Here is a 17,067-nt window from a genome sequence, read left to right on the forward strand (position 1 = left end):
CTATCAAATATATTTTAATTCCTGACACACTTTATATATAAATATATATTGCCATTTGTTACCTATTAAAAGTACAATAGATTTTGATTTTCCTACGCTGAGTGCAGTACTGTTTTCAGTGTATAGCTTCTGGCGTTGAGGTGGATACTTAAGGTCCCCATCACCTGACCCTCATTGTAACTCTAAGACCCCTTTCACACTAGCGGACCGTTCAGATCCGCCTGTCAGTTTTTTTTTGGCGAATCTGAATGGACACCCCATGCATCTCTATGGGGCACCGGATGTCAGCGGAGACATGTCCGCTGACATCCAATCCGTCAAATCTGAATGGATGGAGACCCTATTTTCCATCCGTCCAGCGGATCGGATTGGATGGGATCGGATGAGAACGGACAGACAGCCCATTCCCATCCGATTCCCCCATAGAGAACAGTGGGACCTGACAGCTGTGTCTCCGCACACAGCGCGGAGACACAGCTGTCATCTTCCTGCTCAGCGCGGGATCCGTGGATCGATCCCCCGCTGAGGAAAAAGGGAGTCTGCCTGACGGACACCGTGTGTGAAAGAGCCCTAAATCTAACCTTCACACTGACCTGCCCTGTAGCTCTAACAATAACTATCAAACTAATTCTGTCAGTAACACTTATGCTCCTCCCCATTTCTCTAAATTCTAAGTTGAATACTGAAATCCCCTGCACTTCGATCTTTTGTGACAAAGACCAACACTTTATGCTATACTTCTGGTAGTAGAATACACTGATTTGTGAATCATTTGCTACAGATATTTAACAAATCCAAATGTTGCTTACCTCTACATACTTTGATTCCTGAACAAGTCACTCAGCAGCATCTGAAATTGATGCAATATACAGTTTACAGTGAAAGCAGCTATGAGCTACTGAATATGAAGGCTGTAACTGACAGCAACCCCCAGGAGCATGGTGGAAGCATAAGGCCTCATGCACACTGGACGTTTTTACAGCTGCTGTTTTTGGCGTCAGACGTTTTTTTCTGCAGCCAATAAATGCCCCAGCATGTTAGTCTATGTGTCCATGCACACATAGGCTGTTTTCAGCAGTTTTTGGCAGGGGCAGTTTCTGGCTGTAAAATTAACCAAAAACTAGTGGGTTTTGAGTGGCGTTTTTCAGCTGTAAAAATGCTCTAAAGCCAATAAACGCTGATAAACGCTGATAAACGCCAAAAAACAAGAACAAAATGCTGCTAACTGGTGTTTTTTGACATTTTTTTATTCCATTGCTTTTTTTAAGCCTGGGTTCTGTTTCGAGGTGTCGTTCATGGAACATAGCCTGGGTTCACACTGGTGCATGCTGAACACTGCATGTGATTTGCACCAAAAACACACCGCATTCCTGTGCACATCACATGTACAAAATATATGGCTTAAATTGCATCACATTTGCACCAAAATGTTGTAGGACCCTTTTTTCCCCACATGTAAATCTTATCGCATGGGTGTAACACCCATGCAATGCAATTCTGGCAAGCATAGCATTGTGGGAAAGTCGGAGTTACTAAAGTAGCAGAGGGGTGATTTTTAACTAAAACACCAAAAAACGCTGACAAACGCTAATGCAAAAAAGCTAAAAAACGCTGAAAAACTCACTACAAAGCTACTGCCGTTTTTATAACGTCCAGTGTGCATGAGGCCTAAGATGGACTGTAGTGTTTCCATTATAGAGCATGCCTAGTATGTCTGATTATCAAGATATTTTTAACAAAAATATTCAATGGTGTGATACTATCCATTCTTCTACCTCTACCTCTACATTCTAACATACTGAAATTCTGATCCTGATTTAATAGGAAGCTATGGTGACATTTTGAGAGTCATAGAACCACAGTCCTTAAATATCTTACTAATGCTAATAATGTTGTTGGGTTTCTTGCCATATTTTTAGGAACTTGCCCAGATGCAGGGTCAGATCTCCGATACTTCAGTCATCTTGTCCATGGACAATAACAGAGACCTAGACCTACAAAGCATCATTGCAGAAGTCAAGGCTCAGTATGAGGAGATCGCCAACAGAAGCCGTCAAGAAGCTGAGGCCCTGTATCAAACCAAAGTGAGTCTCTTAATCAAATCATGCATGCATATTAATCAATGGAGCCTAGTTTGATATACATGTCTAGATTTATCTTTCCTTTTCACAGCTGCTTTAACTTTTTACTTTTCCTCCGTATAAAATTGCAACTCAAGTCATATTGTAATTGAATGTTATTAAAAATTCCCTTTCCTTTTCAATCTACAGTGCTGTAAATTTCTGTAAAATGCAATGCAATATGGCTACCTGGAGGTGTTCTGTACACAGAATATGCACAGAACGGCTCCCAGAAACATAATGTGCTGCTTGTGTGATTGGCTCACTGATTTTCCTAGTGAAGTCGACACTAGGATACCTAAGCCAGATAACTAAGTCAGATATCTGGCATCTCTTGCAACATAAATGTTATTTATGGTGAGATACTCCCACTGGAACATCACATCTAAAGGGATGCAGACCTTGAAGCTGTCCTCATTAGTGCGCTGCAAGTGCAGCAGCTGATTGATAATTGCAAAAACACTTCCATTAGATTCTCTTTCCACATGGACACAGACAAACACACAGTGATTTTTTCATAATAACAAAAGGTAGGAATCTGCAACAAAGTTTGTTAAAATCCTTGTAATGTACATGGATCACCCAGAGAGGAATGCTTTTTCTCAACAAAAGTTTAGTTACCCTTTAAGCTAGTACATTGTCTGAGGATACTTTGGTGAGTACAGCACAGTGTCTTCTGAGCACAAATACTTAGTGATTTCAGACCAAACCATCCCATTTATAACTGTACCACTTGTAAGCAACAAACCCTCTTCAAAAGGAATGGGGTCAAAAATGTCATCCATCGATTGTCCTACAGATTTTACTAGCTGTTTTTCCACAGTAAAAGTATCATTTTTGTTATGTCTGCAGTATCAAGAGCTCCAATTCTCTGCTGGAAAACACGGGGATGATCTGAAAAATACAAAAGCTGAAATTGCTGAGCTGAATCGTTTGATAAATAGACTTCGCTCTGAAATTGACAACGTGAAGAAACAGGTACTTTATAAGCAGAATCTTTAGAGATCTTTATCTTTCATAAAGCTGCCAGATGTAAAAACACTCGCTGGGACTATTTATTATTTCGTCACTGGGTTTATGAAAAGCTATTATTATCTGAGAATTTCCATGGAAACATGCCCACTTATGCAGTTTTATTAGGTGAAAAAAATTAAAAACAATATCATGTGTAGTAATCAGTGGCCTACCTAGAGTATTGGACACCTGGGGAGAAATATTTTTTGAACACTCCTCTTCTGTACATAAAAACTGTTTCTGAAATAACCATGAAAGTAAACGTAATACAAATTAATTAAATAACTGATACACATTTTCTGAAAATTGTATTTATAATCAAGGCAAACATAAAATACATTTCAAGGGTTTAATAGCAGAGCACTTAGTGCACCATGGTGTATTGGTGTGCTTTGACAGTGACAGACCTGCGGGGGAGTTCACTATAATATCACTGGTCTTCTAAACCAGTGGTTCTCAATTCCGGTCCTCGGGACCCACTAACAGGCCAGATTTTAAGTATTACCTTGGGGGATGCAGACTAGAATACTGCAATCACTGAGCAGCAAATGAGATCACCTGTGATGTAATTTAGTTATCTTGCAAACCTGGCCTGTTGGTGGGTCCCGAGGACAGGAGTTGAGAACCACTGTTCTAAACAGCAGTAATTTGACAATACATAGGCAAAAAAGGGCAATGGTGATAATACATCGCCTACTATTGTATACAATGCTTTGGCAACAAACAGTCAACTGTTACAATATACGAGGAACAAATAGACAGTTGTTACAATATGTATGGAACAACTGGGCAACTGTAACTGTAATGCAGACAACTCCACCTGCCAATTTAGACAGCATTTCTATCAGCAGACTCATATAGTTCCCCACAGCTGGATGTACTTGAGGCAAGCTGCTCCTCTCAATTCACCATAGATTACTGGTAGTATTTAAAAAGGTTTATTTAAAAATGAAGGATTCTTGGGTAGGCCAAACATGGGCATTTTTCATGGGGCTCTCAATGAACACACATTTTTGTAAAGTTCTCTGCATCTTGTACAAAATGAATACCCGAGCTTTAAAAAAATAGTTATGCTTGCATGCTAACATTAATTAAACTGGTACAGGGGCCATCTGCTTTCTCCTAAAACATTGCATTGAGGCCCTTGCACAATGATGTTTAACTTGCAGGCATAAAATATTTCAACATTTCACAATTCAGAATGATTTTGATGTTTATTTGTTTATGCTTGTCCCATTAAAAGCTGACTTTCTCTAATCTTTTTTATTTATACTCTCAGTGTGCCAAACTACAGACTTCAATTGCTGATGCTGAACAGCGTGGCGAGCTTGCACTAAAAGATGCCAAGCAAAAGCTTGCAGAACTAGAAGATGCTCTGCAGAAGGCCAAGCAGGACATAGCTCGCCAACTGAAAGACTACCAGGAGCTGATGAATGTCAAACTGGCTCTGGATATTGAGATTGCTACCTACAGGAAACTTCTAGAAGGAGAGGAGAGCAGGTATATTAGCTGTTTGCTAAATATGGGCATATGCCCACATAAGGGTGCTTACATTATCAGCATCCCACCACTTGCTGTGGTTGAGGGAATAGCTTGGATAGAGTTAAATTTGGAGGATTGCCTAAGGTAATATCTAATCATAAATTGTTAGTGGTAATGTAGTTTGTTAATCCTGCTGGGTCTACCAACCTGTGTTCCCTATACAGACAGTTGGGTTAAAACCAGGAATTTACTTTTGGTCTATTAGATTTATAAAGCAAACATACATTTTAGAGCTTGGTTTCTGAATCCTTAGAACCAAGCAATTGTTAAATTACAATATAATTTGGTTTAGTGTCATTGTTATAATTGTGTATTCTTTTTATACAGGTTGGCTGGAGAAGGTGTTGGCCAAGTAAGCATATGTAAGTTGTATTTTTAAGTTTATTATTATGTACAGGTTGAAAAAATATATAAAATGTATATAAAACCCAAGTAATATTTTCTTCTGACAGCTGTAGTGAGCTCAGCCTATGGTTCCAGCAGTGGAGCAGGCCACAGCTATGGAGTTGGAGGTGGTTTCGGTGTCGGCAGTGGAAGCGGAGTTAGCTCCGGAGGAAGTTTCGGCGTTGGCAGTGGAAGTGGAGTCAGTATTAGTGGTGGACAAGCCTTTGGCGGCGGAAGCTACACTGTAAACAACCTGAAACCAACTGGCTTTATGTCTGGTGGTAGCAGTAACTCAAGTATGAAGATAGTATCAAAAACCACCACAGCCTCCCGAAAAAACTGAGAGCCACCAAAACTGATCTTAGAGGACAGCAGCCTCATATTGTGCCATGTAACTTAAATAAGTGTTAAAACAATAAAATGCTGAGGTATACTATTATGTTATGCAATTACATTATTGAGATTATTCAGTAACAGAGAAAAAGACAATTGTGTTAAGTAACCCATCATTGCCACCAAACACATCATCTTAGCCTGTAGGTAAAAAAGGGATACAACTATAACCATAGCAAACCATAGAACATACATGGGGCTCAGCATCATTGCAGTCTCAACATTGCATATTAATTTATTCAAGTAGCAATAGCATTTGACAATTTTTTTCGAATGAATTGGATGTATATAAAGGTTGGTAATCCAGGCTATGTATTAATGTATGCAGGTAGCAATAGAATTTGGCAAATACGTTTGGATAAATTGAATAAATATATCATTTTGTAACCACTATACATTTGGTAATAAGCAAAAGATATCACTAGCTGGATTTCCTGTGAGAAGAGTAAAGAATTAGGAGACCCCTAATATTTTTGCTAGTGGGCCCCATCACACACAGTTACACTTCTGCTAAGGTTGGTTACAATTGTTGCCATGGGTTACTGCATACCTTTGCACTTTGAACTGTTATTAAATATGTTTCTATAATTGTCTTTACTTGGCAGTGTTACCCAGACCTAAATGTAATGAAGTGTACCGACTGATTTGGCAAATAAAATTATTGCACTAGAATGATGCTGTTGCATTCCAACCCCGGCAAAATGTTGTCTATCACAGTAATATTCTTCTTTTTTTTTCAAAATCTTGGGGGATTTTTATTCTGTTCTGTGTCTTACTTTTACTAAAAAAACTGTCCAGAAGCCTTCAATAAATCATTCTAAAAAAAAAAAAAAACCTGACTTGTAGTACTCAATTTATTTTTACTTTAAAATGGATGTAAAGCCTAAAGGTTTTTGTTACCTTAATGAGTTCTCTGCAATAAAGTGATACTAAACAGAGAAGTGTTAATTGCCACAATTTATTCACATAAACCATTTAAATGATGCCATTGTATTTTTTTTTAGATTGTCTACCTTATTCCTGCAGCACTGTTATATGGTCACATGATCTTTCCCTATTCTTTGGCATCTGCAGGAAAAGATCTTTAGGAGGGGCTTCTATTACTTAGATAATGTATGCTTTCTACAGTGTGAGTCTGTGTCTGCACAGCCCTAAATGGTGCCAGTAACATGACTAAAATAATAACTGTTTCAAAGGAGCAATTTGAGGGCACTGACAGGCTCCTTTAACACTGATTGACATCCCTGTCGGCATAGGTGGGCATCCCTAGTGGTCATGGGTGGGTATCCCTGGTGGCCATGGGTGGGCAACCCCTGGTGACTCTAGTGGCATTCCCCAAGGGTTTGCACTGGTAATCAATGCTCTGATTACCAGTACAGACCCCCCCCGGTCAGGAGAGCCTGTTGAAAGTTCCAAAGGGTCTGGCTGTCCTGTGGCATTGTGGGCATTAACCTCTCCATCACTGAAGAGTGTCCACTGGATAGTGGAAGGAGGCATCTGGTGATCCTGTGACATTGTACATTCTGACCTGAGCTGACTGAGCTCAGGGTCCTTGTTACTGTGTGTTGTTTTCCTCTGGGTTGAGGAGCCAGTGGTAGCTCCACTGAGATAGCTTTTACAAGGACTCAGTTCTGGCCATCTTTCTTTGCTTATTGATAAAAACTGTTCTGGGAGGCTTAGCAAAGCAAAGAGTTCTCTTGCTATTGTTCAGTAGTTCTGAAATATCCCATATCCCCCAAGTTCTTCAGCAATATACAGTATATTATAGAAAGACATCCCCTAGACTGATTAATGAGCTTGAATGAATGAACTGTTGCTGTGTACCAGGCTGCTTCTGCAACAATCTTGGGAAAGAGCCAGTTAAATTACAATGGCTCCCACAGGGGAAGCGCTACACTTACCTGAAGCTGATCTCAATCCAGCACTTTGACTGAGAGCAGCGGTTTTTCTCCCTACTCACTGGACTCAGTGAGAGCAGCGGGAGCCATTGTCTCCTGCTGCTGTCAGTCAAATCCACTGATGAGAGAGCAGTGTGACTCAGGATTGAGCACACATGAGAAATCCCCCTAGCAAGCAGTTTGGTACTTGAAGGCGGGAGAGGCCAGGAGCGCTGGCAGGGGACCCCAGAAGAGGAGGATTGGCACTGCTCTGTGAAAAACCATTACACGGAGCAGGTAAAACATATCTGAACAGCCCAAAGCAACTATAAATAAATAAATTAAAAAATCCTTTAATATTATCCTAAATTTGAACTCCAGACAAATAGCTATATCAAAGAATCAAAGAAGGTAACTCTCCTGCACTTAAAGTGGCTGTATACCCAATGTAAGCTGGGGAACAGGTAGCAGGTGCAAAGTTCCCTGGGATAAGCAGTTTTTCAGGCACGGATACCAAATCCAGTGAGGTTGTGACAAACAGTGTGGTGTTTATTGGTGTTATATACAAGTCTATATACAGGTGCTGTACAGTGCCTTTTTAGAAAACAAGCAGTAATAATAATAAACAAAAGCCTAGCCGTGTCCCGGCGCTTACTACACACAATGCAGTCCCTAACTAACACAGACTGAGCAAGCCTACAGCTTGTCAGCTTCCAAAGACACACACACAGGTAGTTTTACTGACCTTCCTCTCTCATAGACAAACGTTTTCTGTGTTCCCAGGCTGAGAGAGGCCTGCTGTCTGTCTCAGGTGAAATGAAATTGGCCTGGTGAAGAGGACGAAGATCCGAACTGGATCATGGCTCAGAGATCCCTAAAGGTATAGGAGAGATGCCTGGGTGATGTATAAACCCCGAACAGGACTTTTCCTGGCTCTCTCTGGGACACTCTGCTACATATCCCCCCCCCCTTGTTTCAACCCCAGGGTTGGAACACCTGTGGCCAAACAGGAGTGAACACGGGACTGGGCATCTACATTCCCCACCTCAAGACCTGGCCTGTGTTTTACAGTGAAGGAGTAATCTTGTAGAGCCAAAAACCACTGGTTCACCCGTCTATTAGTCTCCTTCTTTTGGGCCATCCATTTCAGAGGAGCATGGTCAGTTATCAAATCAAACTGGCGCCCTAACAGATAGTTCCTTAGTGCGTCCAAGGCCCACTTTATGGCTAAACATTCCTTTTCAATGACTGCATGCTTTCTCTCGTGTTCATTAAGCTTTCTGCTCAGGTATACCACAGGGTGTTCTTCCCCATTGTGTACCTGTGACAATACGGCCCCAATACCTACATCAGACGCATCTGTCTGAACCAAGAAATCCTTGGAGAAATCAGGGGAGTACAACACTGGCTGTGCACAAAGAGCCTTCTTTAAGACTTGGAAAGACTCTTCTGCTATTGGGGACCATTTCACCATTACTGATTCTTTCCCTTTCGTAAGGTCGGTCAGTGGGGCAGCTAGAGTTGCAAAATTCGGGATAAACCTCCTATAGTACCCTGCAATTCCAAGAAAGGCTCTGACCTGCTTCTTGTTTGCAGGACGTGGCCATTCTTGGATGGCTTCTACTTTGTTTAACTGAGGTTTAATGACTCTACGACCAATAGTGTAGCCCAAATACCTGGCTTCCTCTAAACCAATGGCACATTTTTTGGGGTTTGCTGTAAAACCTTCCTTGAAGAGGGAATCCAGAACAGCCTGTACACGGGGCAAGTGAGACTCCCAGTCACTGCTATGTACCACTATATCGTCCAGATAGGCAGCTGCATATTGTCGGTGAGGTCTTAGGGTCCTGTCCATGGCCCTCTGAAATGTCGCAGGGGCATTTTGCAACCCAAAAGGCATTTTTTTATACTGAAATGAACCCTCTGGGGTAACAAACGCAGTCTTTTCTTTGGCGCTACCAGTCAGGGGTATTTGCCAATATCCTTTGGTCAAGTCTAAAGTAGTTAGATAGCGGTCTTTGCCAAGTCTGTCTATAAGTTCTTCCACTCTGGGCATTGGGTATGTGTCAAACTTTGTCACTGCATTGAGTTTTCTGAAGTCGTTACAGAACCTCCAAGTACCATCCGGTTTTGGGACTAAAACGATGGGGCTTGACCAGTCACTATTGGATTCCTCAATGACATCTTGCTCCAGCATCCTTTTTACTTCATCACTAATGTCTTTTCTCCTCGCTTCGGGAATTCGGTACGGTTTGAGCTTGACACGGACCCCAGGTTCAGTAACAATATCATGCTGAACTGCTGAAGTCGTACCAGGTAACTCCGAAAATTTCTCTCTATTCCTTATCAGAAACTCTCTAGCTTCTTGTTTTTGGGAATAAGACAGGGTGTCTGGAACCGTGACCTCAGGGACCAGAGGGGACTCAGTAACCCTAGATGTCACAGGGACGGACCTCGCAGTTAAGGCCAGCCTATCCTTCCAGGGCTTTAACAGATAATTATGGTAAATCTGCTCTGGCTTCCTTTTTCCTGGTTGATGCACTTTATAATTGATCTCCCCAACTCTTTCCAATACTTCGAAGGGACCCTGCCACTTAGCTAGGAACTTGCTCTCGACAGTGGGAACTAACACCAGGACCCTGTCACCAGGTGAGAAGACACAGAGTCGGGCTCCCCTGTTGTATATTCTCTGTTGGGCTGCCTGGGCCTGCAGTAAGTGTTCCTTTACCATAGGCATGATCGCTGCAATCCTGTCCTGCATTTGAGCGATGTGCTCAATGAAACTTTTGTGGGGTGTCTGCTCCCCCTCCCAGATTTCCTTGGCTATGTCTAAGAGTCCCCGAGGGTGTCTCCCATAAAGCAATTCAAAAGGAGAGTATCCCGTAGAGGACTGGGGTACTTCCCTGATGGCGAACATCAAGTACGGAATCAAGAAGTCCCAGTTTTTTCCATCCTTGTCCACAACCTTTTTTAACATACTCTTTAATGTTTTATTGAAGGTGCCCTGGTCCGTAAGGATCTCCTTAGGGACCCCAACGCGACTGAACACCATGAACAACTCTTTAGCAATGTTCTTAGCGGATGCAGTGCGTAAGGGAACTGCCTCGGGGTAACGGGTAGCATAATCCATGATTACAAGAATGTGTTGATGACCCCAGGCAGACTTGGGAAGTGGACCTACGAGGTCCATGGCGATCCTCTCAAAGGGCACTTCAATAATGGGTAAGGGCACTAAAGGACTTCGGAAGTGGGGTAGTGGGGTTGACATCTGACATACAGGACAAGATTGACAATAATTGTCAATATCTTTCTGTATCCCAAGCCAGTAAAACCTGCGTAACACCCTTTCAGTGGTTTTTTCAACCCCTAAATAACCTCCTAGTAAGTGTCCATGAGCTAATTCCAGGACCACTCATCTGTAAGGCTTAGGGACCACCAACTGTTCAACAATTTCATCGTTCTTTTTATATACACGATACAATAAATCCTCATTGCTGCTGAAAAAAGGAAAACAGGGCCTGTCCCCTGGTTCGCCAGGTACATCATTAACCATTACTACATTCTCCCAGGCCCTGGCAAGGGTAGGGTCTTTTCTCTGCTCTGTACCAAAGTTTTCCTTGTGTACATTAAGATCAGCAAACTCCAATGTACCCTCAGGCTCAGCAGAAGGTTGTCCACCTTGACTGACTGTGGGGACTTCCTCAGGCTCCTCCAGTTCTCCTGCCATAACAGAGAAAGGAAAATCCGGGGAACCTTGAGAGAGATCCCTTAAACCAACATTGTCGGTGATAGCCAGGGGTTCTGGCTCCACCACTGAGTCAGTTACGGTGACCGACCCACAGTTGCCAAAACTTAGGGAAGTCTCTACCAATGATGGCCTCATGCACTAAGTGGGGCACAAGTCCGACCGGATGGGACACCGTACCTAAATCAGTTTCAAAGCGAACAGTCGCTATAGGATACTCCCGAGTATCACCATGTACACAGATCACAGCAACTTTTTTTGCATTTAAATTCACATTTTCAACCATTTCTGCTTTAACTAAAGTCACCAGACTTCCCGAGTCCAGCAAGGCTGCAATAGACTTATCATTAACAGTCATTTGGCATATGTGTTTTCCTAAACCTGGCACAGCAGCACATGAAACAGCAGCAAACATAGACTGCCTTCTAAGAGACATGTCACAGTGCATGGGTTCATCTGTCAATGGACAGTTTGCTGCAACATGTCCCAGTTCCTGGCAACGGAAACACCTGATGTTACCCCAGTTAGGTTTGTTGACAGGCAGTGGCTTCCCCTTGTTTGGGACGCCAAACTTCAGCTCTGGCACCAAAAATCCTCCCCCCTGTCTCCTTGCCATGCTGACCACCCACTTCCCCTGGAACAGTCTTACCGGTTGTCTGAGGAGACCGTGGCTTTGGGTGGAAAGTTCATGCGGCTGTAGGGGTGGTGACCAGGTTCTCTGCAGCATAGTACCTCTCAACAAGCTCCACCAGGTTGTCCGCCGACTTGGGGTCTCCTTGACTCACCCACTTCTGCAAAGGAGTTGGTAATGACCTCAGGAACCGATCCATGACTACACGCTCCACTATTTGTGGCCCAGACAAGGACTCCGGCTGTAGCCATTTTCGCGCCAGGTGGATTAGGTCAAACATCTGTGATCTTGGGGGCCTCTCATCTTGGAAGGACCAGCTGTTGACCCGCTGGGCTCGAATGGCCAAGTTGACACAGAGACATGCCAGGATTTCCTGCTTGACCTTTTCATACTCTCCTGCATCCACGGACTCCAAATCGTAATAGGCCTTCTGCGATTCCCCAGTAAGTAAGGGAGCGATCAATCCTGCCCACTGGGTTTTGGGCCAGCCTTCCCTCTCAGCGGTTCTCTCAAATGTAACCAGAAAGGCCTCTGGGTCATCATCAGCAGTCATCTTGGACAGGAAGCGACCAACATGGATGGCTGAGGAGCGGTCTCTAACTGGTTCTGTTTTCACAGCCGACTCCTGTGCAAGTGTCTGCACCACCTCAGCCAGCACCTTTCTGTCTGCTTCTGCAGCACTTGTCAGTTTTTCAAACATCAACTGGGTTTGATTTTGTACAGCACCAATCTGTTGTTGAATCAAAGAGTTTGTTTGCTGTTGTGCAGTGTTTGCTTGCTTCGTTTGTTCTTGCACAACACCAACCTGTTGTTTAAAAAAAGCGTTCGCTTGCTTCGATTGTTCTTGTACAGCACCAATCTGTTGTTGAATCAAAGAGTTTGCTTGCTGCTGTGCAGCGTTCGCTTGCTGCTGTGCAGCGTTGGATAACACCAACTGTTTGAGGAATTCCTCCATGTTTAGTCACTCCAGGTACTGGCCCTTTAAGTAGTAACTTACTACCACTGCCCGCATCCTCCACCATATGTAAGTTGGGGAACAGGTAGCAGGTGCAAAGTTCCCTGGGATAAGCAGTTTTTCAGGCACAGATACCAAATCCAGTGAGGTTGTGACAAACAGTGCGGTGTTTATTGGTGTTATATACAAGTCTATATACAGGTGCTGTACAGTGCCTTTTTAGAAAACAAGCAGTAATAATAATAAACAAAAGCCTAGCCGTGTCCCGGCGCTTACTACACACAATGCAGTCCCTAACTAACACAGACTGAGCAAGCCTACAGCTTGTCAGCTTCCAAAGACACACACAGGTAGTTTTACTGACCTTCCTCTCTCATAGACAAACGTTGTCTGTGTTCCCAGGCTGAGAGAGGCCTGCTGTCTGTCTCAGGTGAGATTAAATTGGCCTGGTGAAGAGGACGAAGATCCAAACTGGATCATGGCTCAGAGATCCCTAAAGGTATAGGAGAGATGCCTGGGTGATGTATAAACCCCGAACAGGACTTTTCCTGGCTCTCTCTGGGACACTCTGCTACACCACTTTAAAGACTTTTACCTATAGGTAAGCCTATATTAAGGCTTGCCTATAGGTGCTATAAATATCTCCTAAAAATGTGATGCATACTAGCCTTTGTCTTTACAGGGTTTTTTTTTCACATTTTTTTTACTTCCTCTTTAAGGGGTTATGCTCGAGGAAAGGAAGTGTGTCTAATCCTTATTGTCAAAGCCTAGGATCTTGCTGCCCTCTCAGGACCATTAGTATCATAATAAAACAACGAAAACAAGCGAAGGGCACACCGAACTAGTGCAGTTCCATTATAAAAATTTAATACAGGATAAAAAGTGACACACATTATACCCACAAATGCATGGTGTAAACAAGCATATCAAAGCACAATAAAAAGTCTCCTCCAGGACTGCTGGAATGCTCCAATGATGCGAGTAGACCAGATGGCGTCCGTGATGGCTTGGTTGACGCGTTTCGAGGGAGAACCCTCTTCCTCTGTTTACTGTAGTAATGTCACGGGTACCCCCAAAAGTGTCAAAAATGTCAGTTAGGGGTCTGATCTGTGCGCCGTAATGTCGCAGTCCCGCTAAAAATCACAGATTGCCTCCAATCCTAATAAAAAAAAAATTACATAAATCTTAGACGCGATAACTTTTGCGCAAACCAATCAAAATATGCTTATTACGATTTTTTTTACCAAAAATATGTAGCTGAAAACAAATTGCCCTAAAATGTTAAAAAATTTTGATTTTAAAATTTTTTTTTGGGGAATGTCCTATAGCAAAATGCAAAAAAATATTGTTTTTTTATTCACAATTGGCATTTGTTTTTGACAAGTCCTTTATTTAAAAATTTTCAAAAATGTCCCCCTGTGTAGATCAATCATCAATCACAATGCCCGCTGTCTTCGCTGACCCGAAATTAGGAAAAAAAAAGGTCAGTTTGCACCAAAGGCTTCCGCCATCTTACAGTCCTTAAATAACTAAGCAGCGGGCCACTCAGTGACATCACCTGATGACCCCATCCCTTTGTGAAATCATCGGCCATATACACATACATCCACATATGCATACATACACACATACATACTGTACATATACACACACACACACACTGTACATATATACATACATACACTCACACACATACAGTACGTACATATTGCCTTTTTTAAAAATGGAGATCTACTGACCTGCCTGATCCCGACATTTTCTCATTCGGTTGACTTTCACTTTCATGTTCGGCTTCAGCACCCCTACTGCCCAGAAAAATGTTTATTTACAAAGTCCTGCACTGTAGGAGGATACCGAGCTGGTCAGCAGTCTGGAAGAAGTCTCCCCCATTAAGGGCTCTGTACATTGTTAGCTCTGCTCATTACTGACAACTTTCACATTAAGGACAGTTTCAAACTTAGCCTCCTTAAGGTGTCTTTTTCCTTCTTCCTTCTCACACAGCTACATGTGCCTCTCCAGATACACCATCAGATGAGTGGGAGTTATCGCATGCCACAAACCACCAGAGCGCATCACAGCAAGCTGTACAGGTGTCAAACTGGCCCTTAGCAACTGTGATGATGTCATCAGTTGGCAGGACGCGGGCAGGTGGAGCGGGTAACCCGCACAGCTTTCTGAGTGTCTGTAGCAGCTGCATGTATCTTTGAGACAGCGGACCAGCACCACTGTAATCAAAAAAGGGTTCAACCGGTGGCAGGAATAATCTTTTGCCAGGTGCCTGCTTAGTTAGGGAAGTTTTTGGTAACTTTGCTGCAGAACCCCTGGAGATTGGGGTTCTGCGGCACTCCGGTTGAGAAACGTTGGGGTAGAGCAGTGGTTCCCAAAGTGGGGGTCGCGACCCCCCGGGGGGTCGCGGAGTGGGGAGCGGGGGGTCGCGAGATGATTTACAGAAACTTTTTTTTATTATTTTTAATGCGAGTTAATGCGAGACACGGCAGGCAAAAACATTGTTTTTTTTTTTACTGGTCAATTTTGAGATTTTTGGATATTTGTCTTCAATAACATGTCTTCTTTCAGACTGTGGTGAAAAAAAAAGTCCGAAATACACATTTAGGTCTTTATTTTATTACACTTTGTCTGTTTGCGTCTGTAGATTTCGCGTAAATAGGAAATAGAAACCCTTTATTATAAAAAAAAATAGGTGGCTCTTAACGTTTTTCTGGCATAGCGGTGCACGGCAAATATTTAATGCATTCAATGAAAATATTCAATGGTATTCAGTGCAAAACAAAAATGAAAAATACAATTAGCCAATAAAATAAACAAATTATTGTGGCATTAATTAGCCCATAAACAATATTTATTGTAAAGCCTAAACGAATTTGTTTAAAGAAAGAGGCCGCTCACTCTAACGTTAACCAGATAAATGTTAGCTTTTATGAAGCGCATATCCAAGTGTTTGTGCGGAGTGGAGCGCGCACTATATGACATGGATAGAGGCGCCGCTGCCATCACTCGCATTTTCCTATCAACAGTGGAAACAACTTAAAATACTTCATTTCTGGTCGGCAGCTTGTTCGTATTCTGTCTGTAAGCATTTCACAGTTATGGATGTATTTGTTTTTGTCCATAATTTGTTAATAAAATAGCCTGGCTTAGAGATTGTGTTCCTTTTTGTTTTAGCTCTGTCAGTATGTAACCAAATCGCAAATCTTACATACGAGGGGGAGGGGTCGGGGTCGGGGTCGCGGGTGGTCAGCAATCTAATATTGGGGGTCGCGGTCTGAAAAGTTTGGGAACCCCTGGGGTAGAGAATAGTTTTTAGCTTAGATATTTGCGAAAATAATACTTAACAACAAATACTTTTTATAACTCCTTTCCTTCACCGTTTTTCCATAATTTTTCCCACTTGATTTACCTTTTTGTGTACATAGTCCATTTAACTGAAAAATAGACATGAGTATTATACAGCATGTTGACTGAAAAAGTTGTAAATGAATGCTAAACCAACCCCTTACAAAACGCAATATACCAAATCCTTCAAATCAATAAACATACAAAATATGCAGTGCTGGAATGTGTGCAAAATACAATAAAATAAAAATTAAATTATATATATGTGTAGTCAAAAGTCCTTCTGTATTATTTAAACACATTTTTTTTTAAATAATACAGAAGGACTTTTCTGGACCACATCTATATAGCTTAATTTTTATTTTATTGTATTTTGCACATATTACAGTAATTGATTGACATAACTGATAATGAAGCAGGAACAAGTGTACTCCAACAGATTTCACAATCCATGCCTAATACACGCTTCTTAATCCATGCTAAATACACCAATTATGCACTGGTGGTGATAGTAACAGCACAGCACATTTAGCAAGTTATAACAATTAAATAATGTACTTTTTACAAGAAAGTTATTTCATAAGAACTAAATAGAAGCCTATAAAATGTTTAATAGTGTGGCAAATATTACATTTACATAAATATTCAAACACATTGTTATTTAGATCAGGTGTGGGCTGGTTGTAAACACTGTTTTTTGTATCATGTATGTATACATACATTTTAAATATATGGCTTTTTATTGTTTATTGGCTTCCAGACAATTGTAAGGCTTATCTGCGTAAAAACAAAAACTATGTTTCATAACCAGATTCTGCTTCTTATCTATATATGTGCAGTGCAGTGCAGATTGAGACAATATTGAGATGGACTACAATAAGTCTTTATTAAGCCAAACTTACCATAATAGTCTCCAGTGCAGTCCAGTCTATGTACTTCACAGAACATAAAAAAACAACAACACGTATACTAAACAATTGTTTTTCATCCTTTATTGCACCGCAGTGTTTTAGATTTCCTGCTGCCACTTCTTTATACATTAATGGCTGAAT

General features: G+C 41.9%; 2 protein-coding genes across 2 annotated transcripts in view; both read left to right on the forward strand.

Annotated features, from left to right (window-relative positions):
- LOC309546733 (uncharacterized protein) overlaps window positions 1-5,459 on the forward strand; it is a 55,137-nt gene extending 49,678 nt beyond the window's left edge. Inside the window, exons 15-19 of the mRNA XM_082246433.1 lie at window positions 1,920-2,084; window positions 2,973-3,098; window positions 4,414-4,634; window positions 5,004-5,038; window positions 5,129-5,459. Of these exons, the coding sequence (XP_082102559.1) occupies window positions 1,920-2,084; window positions 2,973-3,098; window positions 4,414-4,634; window positions 5,004-5,038; window positions 5,129-5,403 (822 nt within the window). The 3' untranslated portion in view covers window positions 5,404-5,459. The remainder of the gene's footprint in view (window positions 1-1,919; window positions 2,085-2,972; window positions 3,099-4,413; window positions 4,635-5,003; window positions 5,039-5,128) is intronic.
- The window catches only part of LOC309545287 (uncharacterized protein), a gene marked incomplete at its 3' end in the record, with an annotated part of 724,166 nt that overhangs the window by 677,690 nt on the left and 29,409 nt on the right, over window positions 1-17,067 (forward strand). The window lies entirely within an intron of this gene.

This window comes from Pelophylax lessonae (genome assembly GCF_965119305.1).
Source record: "Pelophylax lessonae genome assembly, chromosome: 2".
NCBI classification, from domain to species: domain Eukaryota; kingdom Metazoa; phylum Chordata; class Amphibia; order Anura; family Ranidae; genus Pelophylax; species Pelophylax lessonae.